Source organism: Rhinoraja longicauda, chromosome 3 (genome assembly GCF_053455715.1).
Source record: "Rhinoraja longicauda isolate Sanriku21f chromosome 3, sRhiLon1.1, whole genome shotgun sequence".
Taxonomy (NCBI): domain Eukaryota; kingdom Metazoa; phylum Chordata; class Chondrichthyes; order Rajiformes; family Arhynchobatidae; genus Rhinoraja; species Rhinoraja longicauda.
This window is the reverse complement of record NC_135955.1, coordinates 28,272,766-28,286,101: the sequence shown is the minus strand read 5'-3', so window position 1 is coordinate 28,286,101 and position 13,336 is coordinate 28,272,766. Positions and strand designations below refer to the sequence as shown.

At 43.3% G+C, this 13,336-nt stretch overlaps 1 protein-coding gene across 2 annotated transcripts in view; it reads right to left on the bottom strand.

Moving 5' to 3' along the window:
* cemip2 (cell migration inducing hyaluronidase 2) overlaps nt 1-13,336 on the bottom strand; it is a 76,632-nt gene that overhangs the window by 22,227 nt on the left and 41,069 nt on the right. For both annotated transcript variants that reach the window (XM_078395251.1, XM_078395255.1), the window contains exons 9-15: nt 12,080-12,285; nt 9,751-9,820; nt 7,922-8,050; nt 6,398-6,486; nt 3,541-3,672; nt 1,740-1,775; nt 388-543 (exon numbers count right to left, since the gene is read on the bottom strand). In XM_078395251.1, the coding sequence (XP_078251377.1) occupies nt 388-543; nt 1,740-1,775; nt 3,541-3,672; nt 6,398-6,486; nt 7,922-8,050; nt 9,751-9,820; nt 12,080-12,285 (818 nt within the window). The remainder of the gene's footprint in view (nt 1-387; nt 544-1,739; nt 1,776-3,540; nt 3,673-6,397; nt 6,487-7,921; nt 8,051-9,750; nt 9,821-12,079; nt 12,286-13,336) is intronic.

The window sequence follows — 13,336 nt, the reverse complement described above, 5'->3', positions numbered from 1 at the left end:
ATTTTGTCCCCAGTGGGTGTAGGATAGTGTTAATGTGCAGGGGTCGGTGAGCCGAAGAGCCTGTTTCTACACTGTATCTCTAAACTAAACATTGTTGAACAAAAATCTGTTGCTCTCACATTTAAAATGAGTAACCTATCGCAGAATGTGTGAAAAATATGCCCCTGAACCTTTCTGCTGAACAAGGTGGCTCCAGATTTGTACACCTACACTCAACAACAGATAGAAACATCTCCCCTAATAACTCCTTTCAAAGTCCTGAATACTTCAAACAATCCAAGCACTACTTGAACTTCTACAGTGCATGGAACGCAAGCCAAGATCTGGTGGAGGGAGCATGTGCACAAATATTCCCGCAGCGTTCAGAATTTTACATCAGAGCCTTACTTGTCCCTGGGCAATGTACGATTTTTTCCTTCCACTCCACCAACACCCCAGTATTTGTTTTGGCCTCCTTGAGATCCATAATTCCCACTTTCTCCAACGAACAAGGATTCCGAGACGACTTGACTTGAACCTTCATCCTTTGGGAAACTTCCATCACTGTGTAGAAAAATAAAGTTGCTCATTAAAAAGCAAATGATAACACAAGGCTTCAAAAGTCTTAAGTTCCTCAAACAAAAGCCCACAATTCACCCACTCCAAAATGAATCAAAGAGAAGGGAGCTAATGGACAGACCTGCCAACCACAAGTGTGGATAAAAACTATTTATCCTTTCCTACAATGAGTAGTGTGTGGTCCAAACATCCTTCCTCTTTCTTACAATTGCAGGGCCTTATTGTCATTGGCATGATACAGCATCAGCAATGGTTGTTGCCAAACTGGACAAAGCAGATCACTTAATTGACACAATCCACCATCCATCAACCATTTTCCATTTACAAGATGCACTGTGGCACCTTGCCAAGGTATTTCAACAGCATGTCCCAAACCCATGACTTCTTATCACTCAGAAGGTTAAATGCAGCCAGTACTTGATAATGACAAACATGCCACCCAAATTACCCACCAACCTGGCTAAGAAATACATTGTTAATATCATCACACGGTCAGAATCCTGCAACCCCTCGTCTTGGCAGTTCTGTCTGCAGTGAATCAATGCAGCAGTTCACACCGACTTCTCAGGAGCTACAGCACAACTCTGATCATTCAGAATCAGGATTGTTGAGAAACCCGAAGGTTCAACACCAGGCTCACTCATGGGTCCTGACTGCGGCCGTTTAAATTTTCTGAATAAAGCGCTCAAATTTACTGCTGACAACGTAGCTGCATATATGTTTAATTTACGCATTTTTTAATTGCGTGCTGTTTTTCAAGCATGTAACCTCAGCGTAAAACGCAAGGTGCCTGTACTTCAAAAACAGCTCAAACTCCTTAAATCGATCAAATGCATCTGCAATTTCTCCCCAGTAGTCATGTATGATTGTGCATCGTTACTTCTTCATAGGTGCAGATTAAACATGCACCACTCAAAATATGTGCGTTTAATAAGATCTGGGCAAAGCATTTGTTCCAAACACCTGCAGTAATGGCAAACAGTGAGTGCCAGGTGGCCATTTTCGTGCGTGATGCCATCTGCACTCTGTAATTCATGGATAAAGGAGCCACAGGTTTTTTTTAAGCTCTCAGTTGGTGAAGGAAGAAATAAATAGCTTGGCAGGACCAAACTGCATTAAAGCTAATGCTGGCCTTGCTGTACATCTCAGGATTTGCAATTCCATTACTGTTCTAGTCTTACCTGGCAAAGGACAAGCCAATTCCATTGTCAGAAAACCTGAAAAATAGAAGAACCATTTGTAAAAATAGTTGGTGTGAATGGGGGTGTGGGGGGAGGGGGGGGAAGGGGGAAGAGGTACTGGAAGAGGGGTGATTTGTTCACCATTTTTCCTTGCTTAACCATCTCTTTAGCTACCAAAGGCCAGAAACTCAAACAGCCTCCCTAAAACCCCTCTCTCCCTCCTCCTGACAATGCTCATCTAAAGTTCCCTCTGAGATTTAGATTCATGAACTCAACAGCTCCCCAAGTGACTAGGTAGGTTGAGAATGTTGACACAAGGAATTGCAGATACTGGTTTGTGACACAAAATGCTGGAGTAACTCAGCGGGTCAGGAGAACATGGATAGGTGATGATTTGGGTCAGGACCCTTCTTCAGACTCTTTTCAGATCAGGATAATGTTCCTGTGTAATACTTTGGAATATTTTGCAATTTATTGGATAGAGATGAATACAAATACAGTTTAATATACAATTCAATTAGCATTGCGTACCATCTAATAAGTTAAAATTGTTATTGTACTTTCGTCATACCAGATCAGCCGCAAATCTGCAAAGCAGTGCGGGGTGCTGATGAGCAGTGGAGGGACATTAGGTCCAGGATTTCTCAAGTACTGGAAAGAGGACCAATGCAGGCCAAGGAGCTCCCAGAATAAGATGGAGACAGAGTGAGCAGAGCACAGAATAAACTTCTCAGCAGGTCCAAAGAGGAAATGCATTGGCAGGTGGAGCTGCTGCTTCACAGACTCAGAGGGCCCAGTTCAATCTGACCTTGGGTGCTGTCTGCATGGAGTTTGTGAATGTGTGGGTTTCCTCCAGGTTCATCCCACACCCCAAAGTCATGCTGGTCTGTTAATTGATTACAGATCTGTAAATTGTCCTGATGCAGGGTCTTGACCCAAAGTGTTGACCACTCCTCTGCCTGCACAGATGCTGCTAACCTGCAGAGTTGCTCCCTAATTTGTTCCTTTGTGTAAGTGGCAGGGAAATCAGACGGAAGTCACAGGGGAAGGGGAACGATGGGATTGCCTTGTCAGGGGGTAGGCAAAGTAAGTAATTGAGCAGTGCTATCATCCTTCGACACCACTCCACAGTCAGTGAGGATTGAAAAAAACAGTTCAATGGGAACAAAGTGCAAAAGCATTAATGCTGACACCTAGTGGTCAGTTGAATTAATAGCAGTCAGATTTCTCAATCAGTGATCCAGAGTTGAGAGTTCAGATCCCACCATTTAGTTTAACACATGTGCCAACACACAAGCTAACCAATCAGCGGAAAGACAATACATGATTACAATCGAGCCATCGTGATTGGCAAATTTAAATCCAAACTATTACATATTTAAAGGCTCGGTAATCATTTAATTTACTAACATCCTTCAGGCAAGGCAAATTGCAGTCTGGACTGTGACTGACCCCAGACCCAATAACTGAGTTGGCCCTTAATCACCCCTCAGTGTTGGGGCAAGCAGGGATGAATACTAAATGCTGGCAGTGTGCGCCATTGGTATCCATGAAAAAAATAAACCAAACTCCAAGGCCTCTCTGAGACGAGGGTGTGGAGCTTGCTACCACAGGGGTAGTGGAGTAGACAACAGAGATGTACACAGGAGGTGGAGAAGGGTCTGCTGATCAAGTGAGATGGGTGGGCTCATGTGCATCAACGCCTTGGCCCCGATGGCCTGTTTCCAAGCTCTGTGATCTCCATGATGGCCTCCGATCTCTCGCTTCAACCCTGCCAGTGATTCACAGGTCGACAACCTACCCAGAGTTCTGGAATACAATGTCTCCTCCTCGCACCCAGGCTCCGTGGTCATTGTTTTTGAAAGCTATCAACCGGTCGATGAGGGCAGCAATCCGCGGCTTCTGTGGATCAGCATCCTGGTGAGGCCGGAACCTTGAACACAAAGGTTTAACACTAATGAGAATTCACCAAGAATTACTAGCGATCTATCTCACAAGAACAAGCCTGTGCAGGTTGGGTTGGAGTCAGGACATTGGAGAGTTGTTTCAATGAGCCCAATGACTTGTGACAATTATTATTCATTTCCTGTGATATTCCTAGTGGCCTGGGAAACACCAGCAAGGCAGGCAGACAGTACTTGCTGGAGAAACCAGCCTAAAGGTGGAGTCACGTAGGAAGGAACTACAGATGCTGGTTTAAACCGAAGATAGTCACAAACTGGAGTAACTCAGTGGGACAGGTAGCATTTCTGGAGAGAAGGAATGGGTGACGTTTTGGGTCGAGACCCTTTTTCAGACTTCTAAAGGTGGGGTTAGTTTCTGACACTATTATGAATCACACAGTGAAGAGGACAATTATACAAAAACCGTCATGAAGTTCAAGTCATTTTAATGAGTGCACTTGATAAGATGCATAACCTGAGAAACATGGTCTGTGTAGCACAAGCTATGCAGCTGTGCATCAACCATATCTCCATGCATAGCACAGTTTCAGTTATTGTCATGTGTACCGAGGTACAGTGAAAAGCTTTTGTTGAGAACTAACCAGTCAGCGGAAGGACAATACACGATTCCAATCGAGCCATTCACAGTGTACAGATGACATAAGGGATCATAGTTAAAGAAAGAAATGTTGCTGTCGGAGTAGAGATTTTAAAGTGTGCAGCGATTGTAAAGTGTGATTGCAGATCTGCTTCTGTGACTAGCACACAAATAGTCACCTGGGTTGGGCCAAATCTGGAGGACTGTGCAGTTCTGGCCACCACACTATGGAAAGGATGTGATTGAACAGGAGAGGATGCAGGCGAGATTAACCAGAACCCAATTGGATTGGAGCATTACAGTTATAAGGAGAGACTGGATAGCTGGATTGGTTTCCCTGGAGTGGTGGAGGCTAAAGGATGCCTAGATAGTTAAAATTAACTCTGCAACAGACAGGGTAGATAATAATATTTTTCTCCATAGTATCTCAGATAAGTGGGCACCGGCTTAAGATGAGGGCATCGGAGTGGGATTTTCTTTCAGCCCACACACAGGCGATTGGAATCTGGAATGCCCTGCCTGAAGATGCCACAGAGACCTAGATTCTCTCAAAATTCAGGAAGCATCACATACATATATTAAAGCAAATTAGGTTATTGATCTAATGTAGATAATGGGTGACTTGGACATCATGGACATATCTACTGTATGATGCTAGATTCAGGTTTAAGTCTCTACCCAAAAACTAGGTCAAAGCCTAGGTTAACCCTTTGGAGCCAGTGCTGGAGATGTGCCACACTGTCAGAGGTGCTGTTATCCCAACCCCTCCACTCTCTCATAATAGACCCCAGGACACAACATTTCTAAGAGAAATAGGCTGTATTCCCAGAACTCCCAGCAAGCTTTACTAAAATTGAACATGGCTTTTTGTATGACATTTCTTTGCGACGCTGCCTGCTGATTTTCCACATGACAAAACTTCCAATAGTACTTCATCGGTTGTAGAACACATTCTGAGGTTGAAAAAGATGCTTTGGAAATACATGTCTATCATTGGTTGTAGAACCATGGACGATCAGTCACGCATAAAGTGAACACTCAAAGACTTTTACCCAGGGCAGAGGATTCTAAAACTAGAGGGCATAGGCTTAAGGTAAGACAGAAGAGATTGAAGAAATACCTCAGGGGCAACATTTTCATGCAGAGGGTAGTCTGTATCCAGAATGACCTGCCCGAGGAAGCTGGAGGTGAATAAAATTATGACTTTTAAAAGAGAGATATGTGGATAGGAGGGTTTAAGAGGATGATGGGCTAATTGTAGGCTCGCCCAGTTTTCCAACTTGGTCTGCATGGACAAGGTGGACTGAAGGCCCTGTTTTCATGCTGTACAGCTCTATGATGCTGACTTCACGCTGTACAGTTCTATGATTCTAAAACACATAAGTATTGAAGTTGGGAGGTCATGTTGCAGTTGTATAAGACGTTGGTGAGACCGCATTTAGAATGCTGTGATCATTTCTGGGCACCATGTTATAAGAAAGATATTGTCAAGCTCGAAAGGGTTCAGAAAAGATTTACAAGGATGTGCCAGGACTGAAGGGTCTAAGCTATAGGGAGAGGCTGTGTAGGCTGGGTCTCTATTCCATGGAGCACAGGAAGATGGGGGGAGATCTTATAGATGTATACAAAATCATGAAAGGAATAGATCAGGTAGATGCACAGTCTTTTGCCCAGAGTAGAGGAATCGAGGACCAGAGGACATAAGTTCAAGGTGAAGGGAAAAAGATTTAATAGGAATTCAAGGAGTAACTTTTTCACACAAAGGGTGGTGGGTGTATGGAACAAGCTGCCAGAGGAGGTAGTTGAGGCTGGGACTATCCCATCGTTTCAGAAATAGTTAAGACAGGTACATGGATAGGACATGTTTGGAGGGATATGGACCAAGGCAGGCAAGTGGATCTAGCATAGCTGGGACATTGTTGGCCGGTGTGGGCGAGTTGGACCAAAGGGCCTGTTTCCGCACTATGACATTCTGATGTTGAAAAGGATGCTGTGGAAATGCATGTCTTTTTCAGCAGAGTGTTGAGGTCAGAGTGGGTTAACTTGGCAGGAAGGTGGAATTTTTCTACACCAGAGGGAAGAGGCTCATTCATCAAAAGGTTGGTGGTTGCACTCACCTGGCACTGTTGTCTAAACACAGATACTCCCTCGGGTCATCAGCACTGGCGTTGGAAACTTTCACTCCCTTGTCAATGAACAGTCCAGCCTAGTGACAAAGACCAAGCCTCATTACTGGAACCCAGCTGCTAGGTTCTAGCTGCTAGCTGCTAGGTTTTATCACGTTACTTGTTAATAAACACATTTATTTTTAAAGTTATCGCTAAAATCTCAAGGAGAACCCTGCTCATTCCTTCGTCTGTCTGTAGGTGTCTGGAAGTCTTCTAATGCAGTGCAGAAATAAAGTTTAATCTAATGAACATTCTTGATCAATGCACTCAAAAGGAAAATGTTTGATTTTCATAATTACATTCCAGGCCCCTTTCAGTATATCTTAAAGCACTTTTTAAGCCAATATATAATCTTTGAATTTCAGTCACTGCTGCAAAACAGGACTAAGGAGCAGCCAAGTTGTGCAGCACAGCAAGTTTCCACAGTAGCAACGCAAGGAGGAGTGGATAATCCGCATTCTGTGACATTGGCCAAGAAATAAATGTTGGTCAGAATGCCGAGGAGAACTGATCAACTCTTCTTTCAGATACTACAACATTTTTTTTGTGTTTATCCAGAATAGATGAGACTAGAGCTTAACATTATACCTCTTATAGCATTGCATGCCCTCTGAATTATGTTAGAGGAACAGCCAAGATATGAACCCACAACCTGATGACTCAGCAGCAAGAGTGCTACCCACTGACCCGCAGCCAACACTCGAGGGAAGAAGGAAAATAAACTCACCTTTAGCAAGATGACTAGCTGACACATTATGGTCATAATATTTACATGTGGGAAGGTTTCATTCCCACACAAATCTGGAAAGAGCTCAATCTTTAATGCACACTTTATCAAACTACTTACTTCTGACATCCTGGCCAACATTTGGCACTCAATTGACATAAGACGGATGATGATCTGGTGAATATTTCATGGCTGGAGGTGGGATCTTGCTATGCGCAACGTGGGAAGCCACATTTTTGACATATCTCGGACTGAGCTCCAAATAGGAAAATAAGGGTCGTGAGTTTATAGATCGAGCTGCCAGAGGAGGTGATTGAAGCAGATAGTATAACAGCATTTAAAATACACTTGGATAGGAAAGGTTTAAAGGAATGGGCATCTTGGTCAGCACAGATCAATAAATTCTGTAAGGGTGAATGTGTTACCCAAACAGCCTTAAGGCAGGGGTACACTGTACCAATGGCAGGAGGCCATCAAGCGAACAAAAGGGGGGGGCAGCGTGGGGGGGGGGGGGGGCAGAGGACAAAGGGGACCATCAGGGATTTAATGGAATACTTTATAACTGTCGGCACCCTACTTGTGTCGACTCTTTGCATACTGTGTACTGCATAATGGTTTCCAATTATCTCAAAAATAATTCACAGGTCATTAGCAAGGCCAGCCTCCACAAACCATCCAGAGGCAGTGGAGACGAACCGTCGAGACAAACTGTGTTGCCAAGATCCACTATTCAGAAGACCACATACCTTGAAGTTGGAATGGACCCTGTTGTTGTAGAATGTGCCCAATGGTGTGAGTTCAGCTTTGGTTTCAGTGAGCAATCCATGGGAATCTCCTGTAGGACCTTTATGGAACAGGTACCATATCCCAGTATCCTAATAGAAATGAAATGCATTAGTACACTTAGCATTGGAGGCAAGGATGACAACTCTTGTTCCTTAGCCTTGCCCTGATATTATTGGCAATAGCCTATCTATTCAATATGTTAACGCATTTCCCAGTTTATATTTAGATCAGAAAATGATTTTAAAAGGGCCCCTCCTCCTAAGCTGACTAGCATATTTAGATTCATGAGACTGAATACTGGGATACAAGAGTTTACCGATGAGGACACAGTTTAAGATTTACAGAACTCAGAATAAAGAAATTTCTCCCTAAGGTGTGAAAAGTCTGACCTTTTATCTTGAATATATTCAAAGCTAGATTAACCAACTTTGGAAGCAAAGGAAGTCTAGAGTGCAGTGATAAGAAGGGAGTTATTAAAATTCACCTAGGTGAAGGTAAGTGGATAGGAAATGTCAAGAGTGATGTGAGCCAAACACAGGCAAACAGAGAGAGCTCAGACAGGTAACTTGGTTGACATGAGCAAGTTGGAGCTAAGGGCTTGTGTCTGTCTGTGCTGGATAACTCGATGATGAACCACAATAGTTTAAACACCTTTTCTGCTCCTCATCAATTTCTTTGCCTAACTTTCCATTGCTCAATCACAGGAAGTAATTCCTAACTATTACCATGGTCATAGATTCATACAGCATAGAAACACACTCTACAGACCATCACATCCATGTGATCAGTCTGAAGAAGGGTCTCGACCCGAAACGTCACCCATTCCTTCTCTCCCGAGATGTTGCCTGACCTGCTGAGTTACTCCAGCATTTTGTGAATAAATACCTTCGAGGCATGTTTTTTGCACCTTTCCTATTTAAGTGCGTGTCTAGAACAACTAACCAAGTAGGAGAACCCTCTGTCAAGCTCATGACACACACTGAGACACCCAGGAACCAGGTTTGAAGTTGGATAATTCCTCTTGTTCCTGGAAAATGTGAATCTCTGCAATATGTTGCTGTCCCGTGCAGTGGACAATCTTCACTGAATGCCTTCAAGGTTTGCTTAATATTCAGAAATGTATTAATCATGGTTTAGAATGAGCTCCATACTTAGAGCTTTCAGTCACCCAGGATACAGAATTCCAAAAGCTCATCATCCTCTGGGTTAATGGATTTGTACCAGCATCTGCAGTTATTGTTTTATTATACCCTCTGGGTTAATACACTTTACCTCACCTCTGTCCCAAACAGCCTATCCTTTATTCTCAAATACTGTCCCCTAGTCAGTCATGGAAATCTAGCCTCTCAAGAGCATTTCTTTAAGTTTCACCAAAACCCCAATTTTCACATCCATTTCATGTACCCTACTCAGTAATTTTGCTGGATTTCTTGCAAATGAAGGCTTCTTCAGAGTCTGAAGATGGGTCCCGACCTGAAACGTCACCTATCCATTTTCTCCAGGGATGCTGCCTGACCTGCTGAGTTACTCCAGCCCTTTGTGTCTATCGAAGAGGGTATGTGGGACGAGGTGTCACACTACAGCAAGAACCGTTGCTGTCTGACCCACTGCCATCACATTATATTGAAGCCTTTACTGCTATGTTGCAAGGTTTGAACACTGGCTAAGTTACCTATGCCAATTGAAAGGTTGAGAGACAAGATGGCGCCCATCAGGAAGTGACAAGCCTCTACTCCCCATATCCAAGCAAACTGCTGTTGGCACAGATGCAACATGAAGAGGCACTCACCTGAGATCCTGCAGCAGCATTGTTGATGAGATGATTGTTGGGATTAGCCACCCAGAAAGTGGAGACAGCCCTGAAGAGGAACGTCACAGCACAAAGAAAACAATGTTAGTAGCATCTTGGTAGTGGAGCTTCCACACCCTCATTGAATAGAATAACACAATCCAGCAGGCCATTTGGTCCATTGTGCTAATGCCTGATCTTTTCAAACAGCTTGCCAATTAGTCTCACTCATCTCCCTTTGTCCCTGTAACTCTAGAAGCATTTCCCTTTCAAATATGTATCCAACCTCCATTGAAAAGAACCTATTGAATCAGCTTCTATTAACCATTCAGGCAGCACATTCCAGATAGTAAATCATTCCACAAAAGAAAATTTATATTATTCCACCTCTAGTTCCTCCACAAATAGCTTTTAACGTTGTTCCCCTGCCTATCTTTCAACCCCAGGCTCATCTTTCAGTCCCAACCTCATCTCAATACCTCAGGTGTGTTTGCTACCCAGATTAATGCCTCATTGTTGCCTGTGCGAGCTATCTGTGCAACTTTTGCTGTTGATGCTCCTCTAGGAAACAGCAACAACTCTCTGGCCAAGGCAAGCTTCAAGGCATACGAAGATATTCAATAATTTTCTATGAATACAATACTCTCTCTGCCTTTTAATCCAAATCCTGACAAGCATCAGGTTTAAAAATCCGAATGGCCTAATTCTGTTCCCAGAACTTATGAACCCTCCTTTGTCAAGGGCACGCTTCCTTCACGAAGTAATAAAACTGAAGGCCCATTGGTTCTCTTGGGGGAGGGGGTGGGGTAGATCCCATGGATTTACTTCCCCTGTCCAGTAGGTACACCTCAGTCAACATCACTAATACAGTCTAATCACCGTCACATCACTGCCGTGGGAGCCTGCTGTGCACAAGATGGCTACTGCACTTCCTACATAACAACAGTCACGATAAAATCCCAAAATGCTGCATGGGCCGCAAGGGGCTTTGGGACGTGACAGGTGCTTCAAAGATGCAACTCTCCCTAGTGCTCAGAAAAGAGGCTCAATGATCTGCTCCACCACTCCAACCTGGACCATCATTCAAAGCCAATTAGTGAACAGACGCCCAATACACTAATCTTGCACAATCAAAATTTCATCAGCTTCTCATTTAAAATCAACAACCTCCTACCAGCGAACAGGTTCTGTTAACCAGCTGATTGCAAGGTTGATGCAATCAGTGTAATATGAGGACATCTCCAGTCAGGATGTGGTAGCCGATTTCTCTGCTTGCTGCAGTTGTCTAAACTATGTCCAAATTTCCTGACAATCTCATTAGTATCTAAATACACACACATGTACATAAACAATTGGAAAGAAATCTATGCGTGCAAAGAACTCACAGTAATGTTTCCTTTAAGCATCAGAATCAAAGTCTGAACTCATCCCCATCAGCCAGAGCAAGTGCAAGAGAAGATTCACTTTTGTTCACTTCTCTCCAGAGATGCTGCCTGACCCGCTGAGTTACTCCAGCAATTTGTGTTTACCTTTACTTTTGTTAATATACTTTCCAGGGAATATGGCATGCAGGAATCAGTGAAAATAAATAAATATATATCACCAACACCTTGAAAGGTGCAAAAAAAATTTGGCATTGATAGCAAGTAGATTTTACATCCACTTTGAACCAAGTTACAGGAGGTTTGTGTACATGGCCTACTTAGCTCAAAGACGAAGCCATTATAATGGCCCTAGTGCCAGAATTTGGATCAAAGATGGATCAAAGAATAGCAAAGTCTGTGCATGGATGCACATAACACGTTCTGTGGGAAACTCCTCCGCAGAAATTTGCTTCATTCTACAGGAGTCCTCTAGTCCAAACGTAGGAGATGCCACCTCCAGGAAATAATCTTTGAACTGGATACATCCAGCCATGTAACCAGTGGATCCCCTGTAAATCCTGGCACACACTGTCCCATCTAGCCTAGGTTCTACTTCCCATCATTGTCAATTTAGGTTGTTCAAACTCCCAAGTTCAATTTGTTAAAGAAAATTGTACTTGAACATGAACAATGAAAACTGCAGATGCTGGAAAGCTAAAATAAAAACAAAAAAAATGCTGGAAATACTCAGATTGGGCAGTATCTACAGAACAGGAACAGAGGAAACATTCTGACTTAGGATCTTCGAACTTAACTGTAAATTCTGGCTTTAATTGCCACATGTGCTGTATTAATTTTAGCATTTGCAGTTTTTATTCTGTTTGAATGCATCTTTTTTTTTTTTTTAAATACCCCCAACAAAAGACAGAACTGAGCACAGTCCCGAGATAAATCCCAACATTTACTTGCAGTCAGTCGCTGGGACAGGGATGTAGTTGCCGTAAACATTATTCAGAATCGAGGAGCACATGGCATCGTTCCGGTCTGTGGGCAGGAGGGTGCCGGGTTTGGTGACAAGCCCCAGGTTGTGGAAAAGAACGTTCCTCTCTTCAATCCCATCCTCCAGGAAAAAACAATGCCCGAGCGTGTCATAGCCAACCGTGTCTCTAATCTGCAAAATAAAACACAAAGAAACGTCCAGCTTTTGTGACGACCATCCATCAAGGGCTTCTTTCCTGTTCAGCCAGTGCGACAAGATGACCATCACACTGTAGCCAGGGTAGAAAAATATGTCACCCAATGGGGGGCTATTTAACAAGTGCACAAAATGGCATCAGAGGATCAGTGTTTATCCATTGTCATAGAGTCAATGGAAACAGGCCCTATGACCCTCTGTATCCACAAAAACCATGGAGCACCAATTTACGACAAATCCCAATTTATTCTCCCCACATTCTCATTACTGCCCCTAGATTCTACCCCTCACCTGCACATTTGAGACAATTTACAATGGCCAATTAATCCACAAACCTGCAAATGTTTGAGATATGGGAGGAAACCACTTCACCCAGAGGAAACCCATGCAGTCTCAGGAAGAACATTCAAACTTCACATGGAGAGCATCTAAGGCTAGGATTGAACCCAGCTTACTGGCACTGCGAGGCATCTACTCTACTGCTGTACCACTGGGCAGCCCATTTATAATTTAGTTGCAAATTGACATGTTTAAGATACAGAGGAAGCAGAGAGATGAGATAACAAAAAGGGAAGATCTATGTTAGGGTGGAAGGCAGGAGTGATAAAATAAAAGGGGTGACACTGCAAAAGCAAGGACTCCTCCCAAGCCCACAACCTCCACCATCATGATGAAGTTCCCCTCCAAATCACACACCACCCTGTTCTCAACATACAATGTAAATCCTCCACCAACACTGGGATTAAATCATAGAATACCCGAACAAACAGCACAACTCCATCACACCGATTGCAGCAATTCAAGACAAGCACTCGCCACCACTGCCAATGCCAATTAAGGATGTGCAATAAATGCTGGCCTCAAACACTTAAAATGTTATCAGGAGGGTTTAAAGACACTAGAAATACAGATATGTTTTTCTGCAAAGATACCAGAAGTGAGTGATCAGGAACAATGGAACAGTGTAATTAAAACAGGTACACTGATGAAAAAGTCTTTAAAACAATGAAAGGGGAGTTAATGAAGT